General features: G+C 43.9%; 1 protein-coding gene across 1 annotated transcript in view; it reads right to left on the bottom strand.

The window, feature by feature from the left end:
* The window catches only part of si:ch211-26b3.4 (connector enhancer of kinase suppressor of ras 2), an 841,707-nt gene that overhangs the window by 18,268 nt on the left and 799,866 nt on the right, over positions 1-23,573 (bottom strand). Inside the window, exons 20-21 of the mRNA XM_063060466.1 lie at positions 15,064-15,164; positions 12,350-12,863 (exon numbers count right to left, since the gene is read on the bottom strand). Of these exons, the coding sequence (XP_062916536.1) occupies positions 12,350-12,863; positions 15,064-15,164 (615 nt within the window). The remainder of the gene's footprint in view (positions 1-12,349; positions 12,864-15,063; positions 15,165-23,573) is intronic.

Genomic DNA, 23,573 nt, shown 5'->3' with positions numbered 1-23,573 from the left:
CAATGCCACAAGCAAGGAGTTGGATGAGTTAGGAATTTGCAACGCATTTGCGTTTTAACACTGTATGCTAATTTGTGAACCTTACACCAATTAACATTTGGTGCAATGTTATACTGCTAAAGTGGACTGACACTTATTTCAGTTAGTACCCATGAAACCACTGCTCAGGTACTCTTTAATGGATAAAGCATGCACGGCTGTTGTGTTTGAATCTCCAGTTTCTTCTCTTGGATCAACCCCATTTAATTCTGAGAAAACACCTGGCTAGGTGCACGAGCCTTCCAAAGTTTTCATCAAGCACAGTGGGTTTCTTTTCAGAAGGTAGATACCAGTTTGTCAGCACCCACACCATTGAATAATGATCTCGGAATACAATCCCATGATCAAATTAATTTTGTTGGAAATGGCAAAACAGCCAGCATGACCCCAATAATTACAATTGAACTTAGGATCTGCTGGGCTTTTCACTTTCTGCCTTTTATTTGGAAAATGATTGATAGACAAATTACCAGAAGCAAGAGGCATGAAGGGGAATGGGGAATATGGTATTGAGATAGATAGAGAGGCCACAGAGGAGATAGACAACTTCTCTTTTCCTTTACACTTCTGACACTATCAAGTGCAATGAGTAGTTAAGGGAAATGAGGTACAGAATGCGGAGCGTGGTGTAACTGTGTACGCTATTGTGTCAGCAAACTAATCTGTGTCGTGGAATTTGCATTGTGTTTGCTTTCATATTTGTCAGTCTTTAGTCTGAGTGTCTAGCTCAGTGACTGGCCCAAAATAGTGAAGGGATTCCCTGCAATAGATACACAAGGGTTTTGCTTTCACCCCTTGCCTCCCAGTTATGTCCAGATGTGGGATCTGCCTTTGTGGGAAGACAGGGAGAGGAAAACAAAGGCAGGATTACTGTGGGCTCAGTTTTACAACTGGATGAATGAAAACAGACAGAAGATCAATAAACGAGGAGTGATTGATATGTTCGTGGCCTAAGGTAGAAGGAGTCAGTTTTAGAAAATCTAGCACATTTATTTTTTGACATAGTCTCCTCCTTCATTTACACACTTACTCCAGCGGTCGTGGTGCATACGGATCTTGGACTTCCAGAAAGTGTCCACAGCAGGGGTGATTGATAAGATTGTGGCCTAAGGTAGGAGGAGATGAATTGTTAACTTCAGCCTTTGATCTTTGATCACTCAAAGAGTTGAACTGCATGTGCATGTAACAAGAGCTGTATAACTCATCTCCTTCTACCTTAGGAGGGGACTATGTTGAAAAACAAATGTGCTAGGTTTTCTAAAATTGACTCCGTTTGCCTTAGGCCACGAACTTATCAATCACCCCTCGTAGATCTTTGCCCCTTCGACTCATTTGTCCTTTGAGTATCATTGTCTTTTTTCAGTAGAGTTTATAAATTAACACAATTAACTGGGCCAGCAACAAATTGATACTAGTTGACAGATATGTGTCGAGCCTCATTTCAGCAAGTCAATAGAGCATGGGAACAGGTCCATCAACCCAGTGAGCATATGCTGACCAATCAGCAATTAGTTACACCAATCCAACACTAATGGTGCTTTATTCTCCCCACATCCACAGCAACTCCCTCAGATTCTGCCACTCACATATGCACTAGCAGCAACTTTTAAAGTTGACCCAAAAACCTTGAAGCAATTGTGAGCAGGTAGAATGAGCAAACTCCACATAGACAGATTAGGATTGAACTATGGTGACTGGAGCTGTGAGGTAGCAGCTCAATTAACTGTGCATCTGTCATCCTTCGCAGTTCTAGAATGTAGTGATGGGTACTCTCTGATAACAGTTATTTTTCAATTGAGTCACTTAAAAAGTCCTTTAGTGAAACAGTGTGGGATAGTACTTACTGTCCCTGAATGACTTCAGCAAAGAGGCAAGGGTGTTTGTTATAAAACTTCAAAACCTGCTGTGTTATTAGAATGTTGAACCAAAATAGTTGATATGACAAAGAAAAAAATGTTTTAAAATACTGCGAGCTTGAAAGGTAAGAACCATACAAAACTTCGATCTGACCTGTTCAGAAAATGATTCATCAAAAATATTCCAAACTTCTTCTTCATCTTCCAGTAACATTTAATGTCAGTTGGCAGACTAACATGGGGTGTTTATCACCATTTACTGAGCATTATTCAAGCACACCAAATACTTTTCTTTCAGAGAGTCTTCCTCCACCATTCCTTTCACATCTGTGTCACTACAACCTCGCATAGTACTATGAACATTAAAATCTCTTGACTATTACCTAACAAGCTTCCAGTATTCCATTATAGCACTTTAAAAAAGAGGAAAAAAGATTAATAACCCTTCTTTGACCATCAGCAAACAAACTTCTACCATTCCATTGTAAAATAAAAAAAGGAAAAAAGAGACAAAAAAGAAAAAAATGAAAAATCATAAACAAACCTTTTCTGAAGTCCGAATATTATTTACCTCTCCTTGTAAAGCACCATTAATAACTTCTAGAGCTAAGTCTTTTATTTCTAGATGTTTTCTACACCTTTTAATATAAAGTGACGTTCCCATGTTGTGGGAGAGGGGCATGGTCGACAGCCCACCTCAGCATTCCTAATGACCAGCGCTATTTATTGTTTTAAAATATCTTCCTGGGATTATGGCAGGTTGTTCAAGTTCATTTATTGTTACATTTTAGCTTGGGTTACACAGTTATTCTGCAGTGTGTTTGTGGGTCACCCTGACTGTAACTAGGGTGTGTGATTATCACCTCCCTCACTGTATGTAACTGAGTGGGTTCTCTCCCTGGGACATGGTGCCCAGTCAGTTTTTGTGTTTATCGCAATAAAAACGTCAGTTGAGATAAATGAGCCTTCTCGTCTGACATCATGGACTGAACGCTCACCACATTGGTGTCAGGAGTGGGATTGGAAATTGGTGGTGAGGTTGGAGAGCTACCTCGTTGGATGGAGCCCAGGGAATAAGTTGAGGGACCGAGCATGCCCTCCGCACCTTTGTAAAGGCGCTAGTGCCGGAGTGCCTTTGGCAGCATGCTCGCCTGACAGCGCCATCATCGCTGGCCAAGAACGGTTACAGAGACGGAGAGGGCAGAAGCAATTTTAGCCCCCCAAGGTGTTCGAGGGTCCCCTGCATGCTGCCAGCCTGGGCATGTGTCACTGAGGCGGAGAAGGAGCCCATGCAACAGGCCTGATCAGTGCTCTGCTGACCCTGCCGTGGGCCATGGAGCAATCTCTGCTATTGGCGTGGCACAGCAGGCCATGCGACCTGTGACTGCCCCCCCACCAGCGCCACGCCACGTCACAGCCCAGTGCAGTCATCAGGAAATGTCATAGGGGTGGTACTGCTCGAGACCTCCGGCAGAATCCGTCCATTGTCACCTCTCTGGTTGGGCCGTTTGGGTGAAGAGTGAGGCTTATATGAAGATTGCGTGGTCGAGGGCATCAGATGTCAGGTGTTGGAGGACACGGAGTCAACCATCACCATCACCCGTTCTGGTGTTCTCCCCAACATGAACCAGCATCCCCGCCTGGGTGAACAACGACGGCGGCCCAGTTGGCCACAGTCACCGGCGACTGTGCGATGATGCAAGGGACGAGGGGCTGCACATCGCAGTGGGGAGAAACACAATGGAACGTGAGAAGTAGCTAGCTGACATCCGGGAGCCCTGCTTCATTGGCCTGGGCCTGCTGTCCCACTGGGGGGCGGGGGGGGGGCCTGTGTGGATGTGTCGGGGTCGATGGCTGGAGTAGGCAGTGGTCCCTGCCCTAGGTCCAGAGACCAAAGCCCTATACTCTCAGTGGGGAACGCTGGAGATGCGCGGCAGGTTGCTGTTCCGGCGATGGCAGTTGTCTGGCAGTGACAGATATCTCCTGCAGCTGGTGACCCCCCAGGGGCTCCGCGCCACAGTGCTGCGGTCGATGCACGGGCTGATGCGGGTTCACCATTTTGGGTTGCAAAGATGAGGGGCAGTCTGTGCAAACACTTCTATTGGCCTGGGTACAGACAGGATGTGGAGGTGTTTTAGGTGTTTTTAACTTTTTCACACAGAGGGTTGTGGATCTGTGGAATGCTCTGCCTCAGAAGGCAGTGGAGGCCAATTCTCTGGATCCTTTCGAGAAAGAGTTAGATAGAGCTCTTAAAGATAGCGGAGTGAAGGGATATGGGGAGAAGGCAGGAAAAGGATACTGATTGTGGATGATCAGCCATGATCACAGTGAATGGTGGTGCTGGCTCGAAGGGCTAAATGGCCTGCTCCTGCACCTATTGTCTACTGTCTATTGTGTTCATGCACTGCCGCGCTGCATCAGGACCGGCTGGTGCGGTAATGGCCCTTGGCCACCACCGGCCCAGTGAGGCTGACGGAAGAAAGAGCCACTCCGGGTGCCCTGCCTCTTGCGTCACCAAACTGTGCCTCCCAGTGTTTCTCCAGAAACCCCCCTCCCCCCTCCCTACCCCCAGCACCCCAGGCAGCAGCGTTGATCATGATCCGGACTTTTGGACTTTGTAGTGGATTCTCAGGTGGTCGGGGACAGCTGACCCCTCAGGTGGGGCCAGTGTGGTGCTCCACGGGGGGCGGGGGGGGTGCAGAGATATGGTCGGCAGCCCCACCCCAGCATTTCTAATGATCAGCGCTATTTATTATTTTTGTTTTAAAATGCCTTCATGAATTATGGTGGGATGTTCAAGTTCATTTATTGTTATATCTTTGGTTGGGTTTACAGTTATTTATGTGTGTGTTTGTGGGTCACCCTGACTGTAACCGGGAGGTGATGTGTAATAATCACCTTCCCCATCTCTATGTGACTGAGTGGGTTCTCTCCCCAGGTCATAGTGCTCAGTCTGTTTTCATGTTTTTGCAATGAAGATATCAGTTGAGATAAACAAGCTCTTCTCGTCTGTCATCATGGATTGAATGCTCGCCACAATAATTTTAATTTTTTCTGAACTGTTTGTAGTGTACAATTTACCATTTCTGCCATGAAAATAAAAAAAATAGTTTATCAACAATAAGAGAATCCTTTGTTATAAAATCATGCACTTCAATCTATCAGTATTCTGGATATTAATAAGTCCCATTGACCGTCTTCTGTACTTTCTGAAGAGCCTTTTCATATATATGCTCATTTCTACTTGAACATGCTGCAATTCCACACCCTTCTTACATACAGGATGCCCTGCATAAGCAGAATTATGTTCTCCTCTACAATTGCTACATATTGGCCTAACATCTTCTCCATAATTGCCATAATCATGTTCCCCACCATATCAACAACACTGCTTTTTACCCCTACACATAGTCGCTACCTGACTCAACTTCTGGCACTGGAAACATCCCGGGCACTTAGACTTGAACTATATAATTTATATACCCAAAATTAACCCCATCCAGCAACTTTTTTTCCCATGAAATATAAGCGATCTGTGCTTACTCTACCATGAAACTCTTTAAAACATTTAGCATCTACAACTATTTTCCTGACTAAATTATTTTTAACTTGGTCCATGGATACATCTAGTATCTAACACTTATGTAATTACTCCCCAAGACCACTGTTGTTCAATATAATTCCTTGATGTTACTTTCCCTCCTCTTCTAGTTTTTAACCCTACAGTTATCTCACAAACAACAGGAATTCTGCAGATGCTGAAAATTCAAGCAACACACATCAAAGTTGCTGGTGAACGCAGCAGGCCAAGCAGCATCTGTAGGAAGAGGTGCAGTCGACATTTTGGGCCGAGACCCTTCGTCAGGACTAACTGAAGGAAGAGTGAGTAAGAGATTTGAAAGTTGGAGGGGGAGGGGGAGATCCAAAATGATAGGAGAAGACAGGAGGGGAGGGATAGAGTCAAGAGCTGGACAGGTGATAGGCAAAAGGGGATATGAGAGGATCATGGGACAGGAGGTCCGGGAAGAAAGATGGGCGGGGGGGAACCCAGAGGATGGGCAAGAGGTATATTCAGAGGGACAGAGGGAGAAAAAGGAGAGTGAGAGAAAGAATGTGTGCATAAAAATAAGTAACAGATGGGGTACGAGGGGGAGGTGGGGCCTTAGCGGAAGTTAGAGAAGTCGATGTTCATGCCATCAGGTTGGAGGCTACCCAGATGGAATATAAGGTATTGTTCCTCCAACCTGAGTGTGGTTTCATCTTTACAGTAGAGGAGGCCGTGGATAGACATGTCAGAATGGGAGTGGGATGTGGAATTAAAATGTGTGGCCACTGGGAGATCCTGCTTTCTCTGGCGGACAGAGCGTAGATGTTCAGCAAAGCAGTCTCCAAGTCTGCGTCGGGTCTCGCCAATATATAAAAGGCCACATCGGGAGCACTGGACGCAGTATATCACCCCAGTCGACTCACAGGTGAAGTGTTGCCTCACCTGGAAGGACTGTTTGGGGTCCTGAATGGTGGTAAGGGAGGAAGTGTAAGGGCATGTGTAGCACTTGTTCCGCTTACACGGATAAGTGCCAGGAGGGAGATCAGTGGGGAGGGATGGGGGGGACGAATGGACAAGGGAGTTGTGTAGGGAGCGATCCCTGTGGAATACAGAGAGGGGGGGGAGGGAAAGATGTGCTTAGTGGTGGGATTCCGTTGGAGGTGGCGGAAGTTACGGAGAATAATATGTTGGACCCGGAGGCTGGTGGGGTGGTAGGTGAGGACCAGGGGAACGCTATTCCTAGTGGGGTGGCGGGAGGATGGAGTGAGAGCAGATGTACGTGAAATGGGGGAGATGCGTTTAAGAGCAGAGTTGATAGTGGAGGAAGGGAAGCCTCTTTCTTTGAAAAAGGAAGACATCTCCCTCGTCCTAGAATGAAAAGCCTCATCCTGAGAGCAGATGCGGCGGAGACGGAGAAATTGCGAGAAGGGGATGGCGTTTTTGCAAGAGACAGGGTGAGAAGAGGAATAGTCCAGATAGCTGTGAGAGTCAGTAGGCTTATAGTAGACATCAGTGGATAAGCTGTCTCCAGAGACAGAGACAAAAAGATCTAGAAAGGGGAGGGAGGTGTCGGAAATGGACCAGGTAAACTTGAGGGCAGGGTGAAAGTTGGAGGTAAAGTTAATAAAGTCAACGAGTTCTGCATGCGTGCCGGAAGCAGCGCCAATGTAGTCGTCGATGTAGCGAAGGAAAAGTGGGGGACAGATACCAGAATAGGCATGGAACATAGATTGTTCCACAAACCCAACAAAAAGGCAGGCATAGCTAGGACCCATACGGGTGCCCATAGCTACACCTTTAGTTTGGAGGAAGTGGGAGGAGCCAAAGGAGAAATTATTAAGAGTATGGACTAATTCCACTAGATGGAGCAGAATAGTGGTAGAGGGGAACTGATTAGGTCTGGAATCCAAAAAGAAGCGTAGAGCTTTGAAACCTTCCTGATGGGGGATGGAAGTATATAAGGACTTGACATCCATGGTGAAAATAAAGCGGTGGGGGCCAGGGAACTTAAAATCATCGAAAAGTTTAAGAGCGTGAGAAGTGTCACGAACATAGGTCGGAAGGGATTGAACAAGGGATGATAAAACCGTGTCGAGGTATGCAGAAATGAGTTCGGTGGGGCAGGAGCAAGCTGAGACAATAGGTCGGCCAGGACAGGCAGGTTTGTGGATCTGGGGTAGGAGGTAGAAACGGGAAGTGCGGGGTGTAGGAACTATAAGGTTGGTAGCAGTGGATGGGAGATCCCCTGAGCGGATAAAGTCTAGCAGTGGATGGGAGATCCCCTGAGCGGATAAAGATATAGTCTGGCATACTGACCTCTACCTTGCCGAGGCACAGCGACAACTTGCGGATACCTCCTCTGACTCTCACAGCTATCTGGACTATTCCTCTTCTCACCCTGTCTCTTGCAAAAATGCCATTCCCTTCTCGCAATTCCTCCGTCTCTGCCGCATCTGCTCTCAGGATGAGGCTTTTCATTCTAGGACGAGGGAGATGTCTTCCTTTTTCAAAGAAAGGGGCTTCCCTTCCTCCACTATCAACTCTGCTCTTAAACGCATCTCCCCCATTTCACGTACATCTGCTCTCACTCCATCCTCCCGCCACCCCACTAGGAATAGCGTTCCCCTGGTCCTCACCTATCACCCCACCAGCCTCCGGGTCCAACATATTATTCTCCGTAACTTCTGCCACCTCCAACAGGATCCCACCACCAAGCACATCTTTCCGTCCCCCCCCCCTGCATTCCGCAGGGATCGCTCCTTACACAACTCCCTTGTCCATTCATCCCCCCCATCCCTCCCCACTGATCTCCCTCCTGGCACTTATCCGTGTAAGCGGAACAAGTGCTACACATGCCCTTACACTTCCTCCCTTACCACCATTCAGGGCCCCAAACAGTCCTTCCAAATGAGGCAACACTTCACCTGTGAGTCGACTGGGGTGATATACTGCGTCTGGTGCTCCCGATGTGGCTTTTTATATATTGGCGAGACCCGACGCAGACTGGGAGACGGCTTTGCTGAACATCTACGCTCTGTCCGCCAGAGAAAGCAGGATCTCCCAGTGGCCACACATTTTAATTCCACATCCCATTCCCATTCTGACATGTCTATCCACGACCTCCTCTACTGTAAAGATGAAGCCACACTCAGGTTGGAGGAACAACACCTTATATTCCGTCTGGGTAGCCTCCAACCTGATGGCATGAACATCGACTTCTCTAACTTCCGCTAAGGCCCCACCTCCCCCTCGTACCGCATCAGTTACTTATTTTTATGCACACATTCTTTTTCTTACTCTCCTTTTTCTCCCTCTGTCCCTCTGAATATACCTCTTGCCCATCCTCTGGGATCCCTCCCCCCCTTGTCTTTCTTCCCGGACCTCCTGTCCCATGATCCTCTCGTATCCCCTTTTGCCTATCACCTGTCCAGCTCTTGGCTCTATCCCTCCCCCTCCTGTCTTCTCCTACCATTTTGGATCTCCCCCTCCCCCTCCAACTTTCAAATCCCTTACTCACTCTTCCTTCAGTTAGTCCTGACGAAGGGTCTCGGCCTGAAACGTCGACTGCACCTCTTCCTACAGATGCTGCTTGGCCTGCTGCGTTCACCAGCAACTTTGATGTCAGTTATCTCACAATCTTTACAAAGGACCAAGAGTAGCCCATCTTTTAAAGGTCTTGCACCCACAATAGCTCCTAATGCTTTTTTTCAAATCCTTAGTTAATCTAATTGGATTGATATAAGAAACAGGTTCACATTCAAAACTCAGCAATACATTAGAGTCTTCCTTGCTTCTTTTATTTAAATCCTGTTTACTGCCTTCATCACTAGTCAATAAACCTTTACCATCCTCAATTAGCTGCTAATTTTTCTGTTTCCTGGAAACCTGCCATTTACCTTCCTCCAGACAACTCCTACCACTGAATACCTTCTCCAATTTGCTACTTCCGTCTCCTTCATGACTTCCTGACAACTCTACCTCACAATCCTTGACTGAAACCCTCTATCCAGCTCTACACTCTACAAAGACTCCAAACAGTGAGATATCAATCATTTGAGTGAGAGTTCTTTGTATTGAACTCCTGTTTCTGAGGATATTAATATGCTTTGATTGGGGAATGTAAGCTCCAATGCCTGAAAGACTTAGCTTTGTTACCTTTTGTGACATTTCTGTCAGGATATTCAGCTGTCCTTTGAGTTTCAGATATACTCACATAAAGATAATGATGGTGCGCTAATACTGCAATAACGGTGTGAATGCAACACTGTCCAAAGTTGAAGTTCTATCCACCAAATGGAGTGAAGCTCTGAGAGGAGGGATTCTCAATCCAATTTGCTTTGGAGGAGACAGAGCCTTAACATCTAAGCAACATGGTGTAGTTTTGAAAGATTTCGATTGCATGGGTTTCTTCCAGGGTAAAATCTTATTCAAGCCTCATGACCCATTTTCTGTCCTCACCCAACGTAAAAATTCTTCAGGTTCAATGCTAGAATTTTGATGAAGGAATTTAAAAATGAGTAATGTGAGAATCAGCTCATTTGGATATTTAAAGTGCCCATGAAATATGATACTTGCAGCACCTGAACTAAAAACTACTTGATAAACTATGGAGTACAAAATGGATCTTAGAATGCAAAAGAAATCTGGGTGACTTCCTTCCTAAAGTTTTTAGATGTCTTTAGCTCAGAGGTAGAGCTCTCTGTGTCAGAAGATCATAGGGCAAAAACAAATCATCGGGTGGAAATTTGTCTCCAATTATTAGACTGATCACATGCGCGCGCGCACACACACACACACACACACACACACACACACACACACACACACACACACAGTGTGGTTGCTGCATTTCATCATCCACTTCTACATGTCTTACCATAAGCAATTGGAAACAGCGATTTCTTTACTCAAGATTCGAGCATACAGTATAATCTAGGTTTTAAATTGAATTGACTTTATTTCTTACATCCTTCTCATACATAAGAAGTAAAAATCTTTATGTTATGTCTCCATCTAAATCTTCACCCAGTACTGAAGCATTGCAATGCTCTCACTTGGATGAGAGGATTCTTTGGGGATAGCTGGCTGCTTTCCGGCCATGCCATAAAAGGAGGAAAAACAGTGAAGTTACTAGTATTCTAATCCAGGAATACCAAAACCATTCATTTCTCATTCATTCATCTGCGGTTTGCTCGACCTTGCTGCAGACAAAGCAACAGTGAAGGCAAAACCACACAAGATTGAAGATGCTGGAATTTAAAAATAAACTGCTGGAAGAATTCAGGGGTCAAGTAACCTTGCTGTCAAATTCCTCTCTATTATTTAATGCTTCTCCTTTTCTGGATCTATATTCATTTCGGTAGACAATGTGTCATTGATATTTGCTATAAACCTATGGACCTCCACAGCCACCTCTTCTGCACTACCTTGCACCGTTCCTTCTGTAAAGACAGCATCAACTTCTCTCAGTTTCTCTGCCTTCATCTATTCTCAAAATGAGGCTTTTCACTGCAGGATTTCTGAAATGTCATCCTTTTTTTAGGAAATGTGGCTCTCTTTTTCTGATAGCCCTCACACGCCTCTCCTCCATTTCCCACATGTGGGCTCTTACTTTCACTTCCCTTTCCCTGGACAGAATAGAGTTCCTCACTTTTCTCCCCACAAGGCACTGCATCCAGCAAATTACTCTTCACCAGTTCTGCAAATTCAACAGGATTCTTCCATCTGGCAGATCTTCCGCACTCTCCTGCCTTTCTGTTTCCCCAGGAATCACTCTTTCCATGACTCCCTGGTCTAGTCATCCCTCCCAACTCCTTCCCAGTTCCTGACACTTTCCCCTGTAACAGTTGGAAGTGTTACATCAGTCCTTACGCCTCTTCCCTCAACTCCAGCCAGGTACCGAACAGCTATTCCAGTTGAGGTGGAGATTCATACGCACCTCCTCCAATCTTGTCTATTGAAGTTTGAGCTTGTGATGTAGACTCCTATACATCAATGAGACCAAGCATAGACTAGGCAACGCTTTTGTAAGGCACCTGCACCTTGTCTGCAATGGTTTTGTGCTTTAGCAGCATCGTAACTCCTTTCTCATTCCCATACCTGTCCGTCCTTGGCTTTTTCCATTGCCATGGTGATATCAAACACAAACAAGAGAAACAGCACTTTGTACTCCACTTGGGCAGCCTTCAGTCCAATGGTGGGAACTTTCCAGTTTAATGTAACCCTACTTATGTATTCCTTGAGCAACACACACAAAATGCTGGAGGAGCTCAGCAAGTCGAGCAGAATCAACTGAGGGGAATAAACAGTTGATATTTTGGACCGAGATCCTTCAATGCCTGAAATGTTGACCATTTATTCCCTTTCATAGATGCTGCCTGATGTACAGAGTTCCTCCAGCATTTTGTGTGTTTTGCTAAAGATTTCCAGCATCTGCAGAACCTCTTGTGTCCTTATGTCTCTCTTCCTTTTCTTTGTCACCCGCTATCATCTTCCCCTGTCACCTGGCTCCACCTGCCCACACTATCTACCCACCTGCCTTTTTCCTCGGTTCTCCTTTCTATTTCCTCCTGCACCTACCTGCCCATCATCCCTCCATTATCTGGTTCCACCTATCACCTACCATCCCCTACTTCATCCCTCCCGCTTGTTTCCATTTGCTGGTTACCTTCCCTCTACATTGTCCGTCCCTAAACAGTGCCCACCATTTGCCCCCATAGATGATGATTGACCTGCTGAGTTCTTCCAGCAGTTTATTTTTTGCTACGACAGCGACAGATTGGCTATGAAGTATTTTGGGGTACACAAAGAACATGGAATGTGATATCACAATGAAGTAAATCCCAGTCACACAATACTCTCCAGTCACTCTGTCAGTGTGGTGTGCAGAAATGTAGCTGATACTAACCTTGCCTACTTGCACCATTTTGCTTGATACCTGGAATCTCATCATCTTCAGATCTTTCCTCAGCGAGTCCAGGAGGCAGCATGTGCCCTCTGATTCTTGCTTCTCTATTCCTGGGCAGACTTTGGCTTCGCTGTTTGCAAACTCTATTGTGAGAACCTGGTCCCAGCTCACACTCTACCAATGGAAAAGGCCCATCACCGTCATGGTTGTGGTGTCTCTGAACAGGCAACGTTGCCTGTCTTCTCCTCTCGGGTGACATTAGTCCTGTTCTACCAGTTACATACTCTGTTTCGAGAGGGATAGTCTGCAAGAAGTGCAGCCCCGAACTGGTTAAAGGAGTTTCAATCAGATCCTGCCATGACCGTCGCTCTCTGTATGAAGATCTGCAGCCAGATGAATGGGTACTTCCTGATGCATCGTGTCTCGAATCCTCAGCTGATGAGTGTGAGTACGTTGACTCACTCGAGAAGTGACGTCCGTGCTTAGATTCAGGAAAGGGACTTGACGAATTCATCTGTGGAGAGTAACCAGAAGAGTTAGCCAGTACTGAAAGAATAGGTTATCGGCATAAATGTATGCATAGTTCTGTAGGTACAGTATGAGCCGTAAATTGCTATTTGTCATATCCTTCCATTGCAAACTTCTCTTCCTCTTCACCCTATGCGACTTCAGCACTTGTCTAGATCTAGACTCCTGCAGTCCCTGATTTTTTCCTCCCGACTGCATTTGTCCTTAACCAAGTTTTTGTCATACATCCTGAAATATCTTGAATATATCATAGAAACATAGAAACATAGAAAATAGGTGCAGGAGTAGGCCATTCGGCCCTTCGAGCCTGCACCGCCATTTATTATGATCATGGCTGATCATCCAACTCAGAACCCCGCCCCAGCCTTCCCTCCGTACCCCCTGACCCCCGTAGCCACAAGGGCCATATCTAACTCCTTCTTAAACATAGCCAATGAACTGGCCTCAACAGTTTGCTGTGGCAGAGAATTCCACAGATTCACCACTCTCTATGTGAAGAAGTTTTTCCTAATCTCGGTCCTAAAAGGCTTCCCCTCTATCCTCAAACTGTGACCCCTCGTTCTGGACTTCCCCAACATCGGGAACAATCTTCCTGCATCTAGCCTGTCCAATCCCTTTAGGATCTTATACGTTTCAATCAGATCCCCCCTCAATCTTCTAAATTCCAACGAGTACAAGCCCAGTTCATCCAGTCTTTCTTCATATGAAAGTCCTGCCATCCCAGGAATCAATCTGGTGAAACTTCTTTGTACTCCCTCTATGGCAAAGATGTCTTTCCTCAGATTAGGGGACCAAAACTGCACACAATACTCCAGGTGTGGTCTCACCAAGGCCTTGTACAACTGCAGTAGTACCTCCCTGCTCCTGTACTCGAATCCTCTCGCTATAAATGCCAGCATACCATTCGCCTTTTTCACCACCTGCTGTACCTGCATGCCCACTTTCAATGACTGGTGTATAATGAAACCCAGGTCTCGTTGCACCTCCCCTTTTCCTAATCGGCCACCATTCAGATAATAATCTGTTTTCCTATTTTTGCCACCAAAGTGGATAACTTCACATTTATCCACATTAAATTGCATCTGCCATGAGTTTGCCCACTCACCCAACCTATCCAAGTCACCCTGCATCCTCTTAGCATCCTCCTCACAGCTAACACTGCCGCCCAGCTTCGTGTCATCCGCAAACTTGGAGATGCTGCATTTAATTCCCTCATCCAAGTCATTAATATATATTGTAAACAACTGTGGTCCCAGCACTGAGCCTTGCGGTACCCCACTAGTCACCGCCTGCCATTCTGAAAAGGTCCCGTTTATTCCCACTCTTTGCTTCCTGTCTGCTAACCAATTCTCCACCCACACCAATACCTTACCCCCAATACCGTGTGCTTTAAGTTTGCACACTATTCTCCTGTGTGGGACCTTGTCAAAAGCCTTTTGAAAATCCAAATATACCACATCCACTGGTTCTCCCCTATCCACTCTACTAGTTACATCCTCAAAAAATTCTATGAGATTCGTCAGACATGATTTTCCTTTCACAAATCCATGATGACCTTGTCCGATCATTTCTCCGCTTTCCAAATGTGCTGTTATCACATCCTTGATAACTGACTCCAGCAGTTTCCCCACCACCGACGTTAGGCTAACCGGTCTATAATTCCCCGGTTTCTCTCTCCCTCCTTTTTTAATATCGTTTGATAATTATTTCTTTAACCCTTTTTAAGAAATTATACTCTGTGTGAAACTGCTACATAAGTAAAGGGTTTCATTCTTGTTCTGCGCAGCTCAGCTTTATACAGCACGAAAGGCCATTTGGCTCTTTGAACCTGTACGAGCCCTTGGAAAAGAGTTTCCTTCCATATATTTCCTTTTACAGAACGTATCCAAAATCCAGTTAATATTGAATCTGCATCCAGTCCCCTTCCAGTCACTGCATTTCACAGTACTTTCTTTTCCAACTGTCCACACTGAAGTTTGATCACTCAGTTTTCCAAATATGTCAACTTTGGATTCGTTGATACTCTCATGAATGTGAGAAATCTGGAGATTCTAGCCTCACTCCAAGTCTTGTGCATGAATCAGACAGGCACTTCCATGCTGTGCTGATGAACATTATGTGAGCGTATGAGATGTTTGTATGCTTATATCTTAAATACAAATGAGCAGGACAGCTTTGATACTTACTGATGGTGTCCGGGGATAGGTGTCACACACAACTGAAGGGACTTCTGCTTTCACAGCTAGGGAATCATTAACATCCTCTTGGTCACTTTCACTCCAGTAGTCTAATGAGGAATAAAAACACCTTATAACAAATCATCATTCAGGCCCGCAATGGGGGGAATGCACAGCCTTGAGAGATGCAATCTCACAGATTGGGACTTTGCACTGGAGTCAATGAGCAAAGAGGTTGCTGGTGGGAAGTGAGAGAAGAAATTTCTAGGATATTGATGGTGATTAGAGGGTGGCAAATATTGTTTCATTGTTCAAGAAAGGTCAGAGGATAACCATGGGAATTATAGACTTGTGAGTCTTATGTCAGTGGTAAGCAAACAGAGAGGATTCTTAGGGACAGGATTTATGAGCACTCAGAGAAGCATGGTCATATTAGGGACAGAATGCATGGCTTTGAGGGGGCAGGTTTTGTCTTCTGAACCGGATTGTGTTTTTCAAGGAAGTAACAAAGCAAATTGATTGAGATAGAGCAGTGGATGAGGTGTATATGGAATTTAGTAAGGCGTTTGACAAGGTTCTCCATGGTAGGCTCATCCAGAAAGGCAAGAGGCAAGAGGCAAGAGGATCCATGGCTGCATAGATTCGAAACTGGCTTGCCCACAGAACACTGATGGTGTTAGTCGATGGAGCTTATTCAGCTGGAGTCCGTGAGTACTGTTGTTCTGCTGGGATCTGTTCTGGTTTGGTTCCCCTACTTTTTGTGACTTTTATAAATGACTCTGATATGTTAGTAAGTTTCAATATAGCATGAACATTGGAGCTGTTGTAGATATTATAGAGTGCTGTCAAAGATACAATGGGATATAGACAAGGTACTGATTTGGGTGGAGAAGTAGCGGGTGCAGTTCAAACTAGAAAAGTGTCATGTGATACACTTTGGAAGTTCAATTTGAAGGTAGAATAGAAGGATTGGCAGGTTCCTTAGCAGTGTGGAGGAGCAGAGGGATTTTGATGTTCAAGTTCATAGATCCCTCAAAGTTGCCAAGCCAGTTGGTAGAGTAGGGAAGAAGGATGTTAGAGGTACTGAAAGCTTTTCACACAGGGAATGGTAGGTACCTGGAATGCAGCTGCACGGAGTGGTAGTAAAGGTTGATACAATGGAGACATTTAAGAGACACTTAGAGATCACATTGGATGTAAGGAAAATGGAGATTTATGGGTAGTGTAGGATAGAGTTTGATTGATCATGGAGTAGTTTTATACTGGTCAGCACACCATCATGGGCTGAACAGCTCATGCTATGCTGTACTGTTCTGCAACCTATCAACTTTTTTTTACTGACAGAACTTTCACTCCTGTTCCTCCTCTTTTGACTACCTAGGCTGAAAGGTTCATTAAAAATCTAGCCCTTTATATGGAAACTATTGACTCCCCACTATTTGCTCAAGTTGTTATTTGTGATATTATTTCAGGAAACCTATGAAAGATCCTTAACATGATCTCTTCTATTTCTCTCTCAGCAGGTGCTGCCAGACCTGGGAAGTATTTCCAAAATTTTCTGCTTATACAAACGTTTGTACTTTTAGTTACTGTAATTAATTCAGATAGATTTCTGTAGTGAAGAGTGTGTTTGCATTTGGAGGATGCCAGTGTACTGAGAAGCAAACTACGATCCTTGGTTTCTCCATGTGTGTTATCTTGATTCTAATAACATGCCATGCAAGATGTAACACTTTGGTCTGTTTGACGTTAGACCAAACTTTGTATGACTGAAGTTTTGAAAGAAGATGTCCACGATCATAGAGGATTCCTTCTATCTTCACTACCAAGATTTTTCCATAGTTAAGAGTTAACACTGCTTGAGGTAGCACATTGAAAGACTGAAAGGCTGATTTTGTGACTCTACTTGCATCTTGTGCAGATATTTATCTATTCAGGATCGGGCAGTATTCCCAGCTTTTGGCCCATATGAAGTCATTCCAGTTATTTAATGGACATTCATAACTTAACTCAACTTACCTTGTTGTCTAGGCAGAATTATATTTTCACTTTTATGCCATTAGCTATTTTTCTGTAAAAAGTGAAGCAGCATCTAGAAATAAGTATTTAGGTGAAAACCCAAAATCTGGAGCATTTGTTTGGACGTACTAGGGAGAAGGTGCTTGGGAAGCTAAGAAATCTGATGGTAGATACATCAACTTCACCAGATGGACCACACCCGAGGGTTCTGAAAGAGGTAGCTGAAGAGATTGTGGAGGCAGTAGTAATAATCTTTTAAGAATCAATTGATCGTGGCATGGTTCCAGAGGACTGGGAAATTGCAGATGCACCCCACCCTTTGAGAAAGCGGGGTGGGGGGCAGAAGAACAGAAATTATGGGCGAGTTAGCCTGCCCTCTGTGGTTGGGAAGATGTTGGAGTCGATTACTAAGGATGTGGTTTCAGTATACTTGGAGCCACATGATAAAATGGGCCAAAGTCAGCCTGGTTTTCTCAAGGGAAAATCTTGTTTGACAAATCTGTTGGAATTCTTTGAAGAAATAACAAGCAGGATAGATAAAGGAGAATCGGTTGATGTGTACGTGGATTTTCAAAAGGCCTTTACAAGGTGCCACACATGAGGCTGTTTAACAAGTTTTGAACCCATGGTATTACAGGAAAGACACTAGCATGGATAGAGCTCTGGCTGATTGGCAAGAGGCAAAGAATGGGAATAAAGGGAACCTTTTCTGATTGGCTAGTGGTGTGCCCCAGGGGTTGGTGTTGGGGCCAGTTCTTTTCACATTGTATGCCGATGATTTGTCAGAGTTGATGGTTTTGTGGCCAAGTTTTGTGGATGATACAAAGATAGGTGGAGGGCCAGGTAGTGTTGTGGAAGAAGGGAGACTGCAGAAGGACGTAGACAAATGAGGAGAATGGGCAAAGAAGTGGCAGATGGAATACAGTGATGGGAAGTGCATGGTCACGCACTTTAGTAGAAGAAACAAAAGCATAGACTATTTTTTAAACATGGAGAAAATTCAAAAATGAAATGCAAAAGTACAGGGAGTCATTGTGCAGGATTCACTGAAGGTTAACTTGCAGGTTGAGTCGATGCTGAGGAAGGCAAATGCCATGTTAGCATTCATTTCAAGAGGACTTGAATATCAAAACAACGTGTAATGTTGAGGCTTTATAAGGCACTGGTGAAGCCTTTCTTGGACTATTGTGAGCAATTTTGGGCCCTTTATCTAAGAAAGGGTGTGTTGACATTGGACAGGGTTCAAAGGAGGTTCACAAAAATGATTCCGGGTTTGTCATTTGAGGAGCGTTTGACGGCTGTGGGTCTGAACTCGCCGGAATTTAGAAGAATGAGGTGGTAGGCATCTCATTGAAGCCTGTCAAATATTGAAAGACCTAGATAGAGTGGATGTGGAGAAGATGTTTCCCATAGTGAGGGAGTGTAGGACCAGTGCGCATAAACTCAGAGTAGAGGGAAATCCATTTAGAAAGGATATAAAGAGGAATTTCTTTGGCCAGAGGTTGGTGACTCTGTGGAATCATTGCCACAGGTGGCTGCTCAGGCCAGGTCATTGAGTGCATTTAAGGTGGATGTTGATAGATTCTTGATAAGTCAGGATGTGAAAGGTTACAGGGAGAAGGCAGGAGAATGGGGCTAGAGGGAAATTGGTCAGCCATGACAAAATAGCAGATCAGACTTGCTGGGTTGAATGGCCTAATTCTGCTCCAATGCCTTATGGTAATTGCCTAGAAATTCATTGGTCCATTGGTTGGGAGATTGTGAGTGTGTTCTTTTTTCATTTATTCATTCTTTTGGGATTTGAGCAACACTGGAAAAAGTACGGAGCTGTTAATGCATTTTCTGGTAGATATCTTTTTGTAAATATTGGCAGTTTTATTTTCACTATTTTCACTAACTTTTGTAAGTTTGATTTTTGATACACTTAATAAAAACCCTTGCACTATAGTGCTAAGGGACTCCAACCACTTTTTTCTTTGCTTATAACCCACAATCTAACAGTTGTGCTTCCTAAGGATCTTATGTGTTCAAGGAGTGCACATAACTTGCAGGACAGAAAAGGGGTTGGGTCCTGCCAAAGGGTCTTGGCCCAAAACGCCGACTGTACTCTTGTCCATAGATACTGCCTGGTCTGCTGGGCTCCCCCAGCATTTTGTGTGTGTTGCTCAGATTTCCAGCAGCTGGCAGACTTTCCCTTGTTTGTGAAGGGGTTGAGTCTGTCTGTGAGCAAACATTTGGAGTTGGTGGCTAGTAGCCAGTGTGAGAGAAAAGGACAATACACATCCCAACTTGCTATGAAGTAACATACATCAAAGTTGCTGGTGAACGCAGCAGGCCAAGCAGCATCTATAGGAAGAGGCGCAGTCGACGTTTCAGGCCGAGACCCTCGCTATCACAGCCATGTATCCTTTCTTGGAACGTGCCTCCGTCGCCAACTTACTCCAGTTGGCTTTAGGATTCGTTTCCAAGCCTCTCAATTTGGATTCCTCTTCCTATAGATGCTGCTTGGCCTGCTGCGTTCACCAGCAACTTTGATGTATGTTGCTTGAATTTCCAGCATCTGCAGAATTCCTGTTGTTTGCTATGAAGTAAGGCAGCAGGGGAACTTCTGCTGCAGGGGCCTCAGGCTGACTGTCTGTTCATTAAAACTGGCTTCTCTTCATTTTCCTTTCTGACATGACATAAAATGATGGTCAATAGAATGAAAATAAACAAATAAAGAATCTGAGATGTATTCTGCTTCAACAGTATTTTCAAATTGTTATTTCCATATATGTTGCTTATCCTGCTGAGTGTTTCCATTTTTGTCTGTTTTTTATTTAACATTTCCTGCATCTGCCATTTTATGACATTTATTTCCAATGATCATTCTTTCACCCAAAGTAGTTATTTACACACAACATACTGAAGAAAATGGAGTATAGCTTTAATATTGAATTAGCAGACAGTACAGGAGGGAGATTGAAAATTTGGCTGAGTGGTGTAATAACAATAACTTCTCAGTCAATGTCAATAAGACTAGGGAACTGATTGTAGAATTCAGGGGAGGGAAATCAGAGGTCCATGAGCCAGTAGTCATTGGAGGATCAGAGGAGGTCAGTAACTTTAAATTCCTCAATGTCACTATCTCAGAGGACCTGTCCTGGACCCATCATATAAATATAACTGCCAAGAAAGCACAACAGCACTTCTACTTCCTCAGGAGTATGCAGAGACTTAGCATAGCATCAAAAACCTTGGCAAACATCTATAGGTGTGTGGTGGAAAGTGTGCTGACTGGTTGCATTTCGGCCTGGTATGGGAACACCAATGCCTTTGAGTGGAAAATCCTACAAAAGGTAGTGAATCTGGCCCAGTACATCATGGGTAAACCCCCCCCCCCCGCCAACCATTGAGCACATCTACATGAAATGTTGCCGTAGAAAAACAGCATCCATCATCGAAGATCCTCACCACCCAGGTTTTCTTGCAGTTGTCATCAGGTAGAACATACAGGTACCTCAGGACTTGCAACACCAAATTCTAGAACAGTTACTACCCCTCAATCATCAGGCTCTTGAACCAAAGGAGATAACTACACTCATTTACTTCTGGTGTATCCACAACTGATGGTCTCACTTTAAGGACTCTTTATCTTGTTATTTCATGCTCTTTTTATTTGTTGCTATTTATTTATATTTGCATTTGCACAGTTTGCTGTTCATTGATCTTGTTTGTAGTTGTTGATCTATAAATTTGTAAAGTCTGCCCACAGAAAAAGAATCTCAGGGTTGTATGCGGTGACATGTATGTACTCTGATAATGAATTTTATTTTGAACTTTGAACTTATTCTTAGAAATGCTGGGAGATGAAAAGGATCTGAGGGGTAACTTCTTCACTCAGAGTGTGATAGATATGGAATGATCTGCCAGAGGAAATGATTAAAGGGGAAATAGTTACAATATCTCAAAAACAAATGGATAAGTACACGGATGGGAAATGTTGAGATGGATGTAAACCAAACCCTGGCAAATGGGATGAACTTAGGTTGACAGTTTGGTCAACATGGAGAAGTTGGGCTAAATGAACCTGTTTCTATGCTGTGTTACAATATGACTCTGTGTCTCTAAGTCCCAAACAGAATTGTAAAAGAAAATGGAGGTAATTATTTCATTATTTCTCAGACCCTGAACTGCTTGTTTATAGGAACGGGACAATATCCTGGAGCTGGATTTCTGGATGTTTGAGGGGATAGAACTGCAGTATAGTGATGAATTGTCAGCAGAGCAGTTAAGTTACAACACCAAAGCCAGAGCTCTGTTACATTGATTCAGAGCGGCAGTTGGGGGAACATAAATTCATGCCATTAAATATATCTGGAATTAAAGCTCATCTCCTCATCTCATTAATGGTAAGTATGAAACAACCAGAATGTTGTAAAAAAATTCTCACCTGGGTCATTAATAGTCTTCAAAGAAGGAAGTGTGTGCCAGCCTTACTAAGTCCTGCCTATGTGACACTCCAGGCCTAACAATGTACTTAACTATCCTCAGTGCTAGGCAATTAGGGATGGACAATAAATGCTGAAACTGCCAGCAGTATCCTTCAGGAGCCTTACCAAGTCCTGGGAAATGAGCAACAATGACAAAGGGTACTGTACACACAGTCATAATTTAAATTTCGTAGGCCTTTCCATTCAACCAAGTAATCTCTTTCTGGACTTGTTATACCATTGAGATTGTGACTACTTCTCAAATTAAAGACAAGCATTCCAAGGAGAACTAAGGAAGAACTGTCAATATTTTCAATAATTTTTGTTCACCTCTTCAATGGTTGCCTCGATGAACTACAGTGATTATCTCCATGCTGCTTTGTAATATTGTTAATTCAGCACTGCGATTCTATCTACTGATAATCGGCTTTTCATTGAGGGACCAGATGACCTAACCTGTGCAAAACCAGGTGTTGATCTAGTTGGTGAAGCACTTTGCCGAAATGACAGTCCTTCACCTACCAATCGGAATACTGTCATGCTGTTGGGAGCTAAATTTCTATGTTGGTGGGTGGCATCCTCTTTTGGAAATCTAGGGTCTGCCGGGAAGTTTCAGTGCATGTGGTGGCAGGGCTCAGACTGAGAAGTCCCTGGAAATATCAAGGGCACCAGCTCAGTCTAGAATGTGGGGGATAAATGAAGGTGCTGTGGGGTATAAAAGAATTGGTGTGAGTAGGTGGTGTTATGAAAAATGGAGATCATTATAAAATAGAAAAATATTATATACTTTGGGAAGATTTTTGGTAGAGAGAATTAAGACATTACTATTTGTAACTTTTCTATTGGATTGTGTAATTGTGCCCTTTGAAAGTGCCTTGGGTGATTAAAAACCAGCACTGGTCTTTTTTCCCAAATGTCGCCAAATTATTAGCCTGTTCAGCACCTATAAACAGCTTCACCCACTTCGTGTTGGGAGATTTTGTTCACGGTAGGGGAGGAAGAAGGTGGAGTGGGAGTAACCATATCACAGGTTCTGGTATAAATATAAACTTATCTTTCACATAGGTGAGAAAATGCAAACAAGCCCACGCAATGTCAACCTCTTGTGAAAGCCTCAATAAAAAGCTGCATAATGTGGTTTATTGTAGTTGAATGTTTCCACTGATAAATCCAGTTTCAAATGATAAAGCTTCTGTTCGTATTATTTTTATTCAGTAGTATAGAACACCAGTTAAACATTTCTGAACTGCATTATCCGTTAGTTTAATTAATAAAATTGAACTAAAATTTTAGTTCCACTAAAATTGCATAGACTTCATCTATTTAAACGTAAAATTCTTTGATAGGGGAACTTTCATCTGAAAGGTCTTTTGTTGATTACATTCTTTTGTTCTTCTAAAGAAATGTTTAGTGGTGAATATTTTGAAATTGATAGGTAGATATTGATTACTAGAATGGTATGTTCAAACCAGAACATTATCAGCTCCAAAATCATGAAGCAAAAATTGGCTGAGGTACAATATTCCAAGATAATACTCTCTCTCAAGAGTCTATCCTTTAAACCTGGGTTGAGACTTTCAGTTACATTCATTGTGTTATGAATTATGACAACACAATACACTTGCGTTCTAACCTTATGCAGTAAATTACTTACAATGTTTATCTAGCAACTTTGCAGTATGCTCCTTTCAAATGGATAGCCAGATGATCTAGTAAAATTCTATCCAATCAGGCATGAGGAATAATGGGAGTGGTCTAAGCCATGAGATATATTGGAATATCTCCCTTCAACGTTCCGAGAGATGTGCACGTCACCACTTGGTGTCCCTAGACTGCACAATATATTATCACTTCAATTTTAGTCTTACCATGCCTCATGGGAGTTGGGCACTTGGGCAGCAGAGGTTCAAATGTAGACATAGAAACCTCGAACAGTACAGTACTGGACAGACCACTCAGCTCACAATGCTGTGCCAATTTTGGCTAAATATCCTCTTCCTGTGTGTCATCTATATCCCTCTATTCCCT

Source organism: Mobula hypostoma, chromosome 10, assembly GCF_963921235.1.
Source record: "Mobula hypostoma chromosome 10, sMobHyp1.1, whole genome shotgun sequence".
Lineage (NCBI taxonomy): Eukaryota > Metazoa > Chordata > Chondrichthyes > Myliobatiformes > Myliobatidae > Mobula > Mobula hypostoma.
Note: the sequence above shows the minus strand (reverse complement) of the source record. Positions and strands in the feature narration are given on the sequence as shown.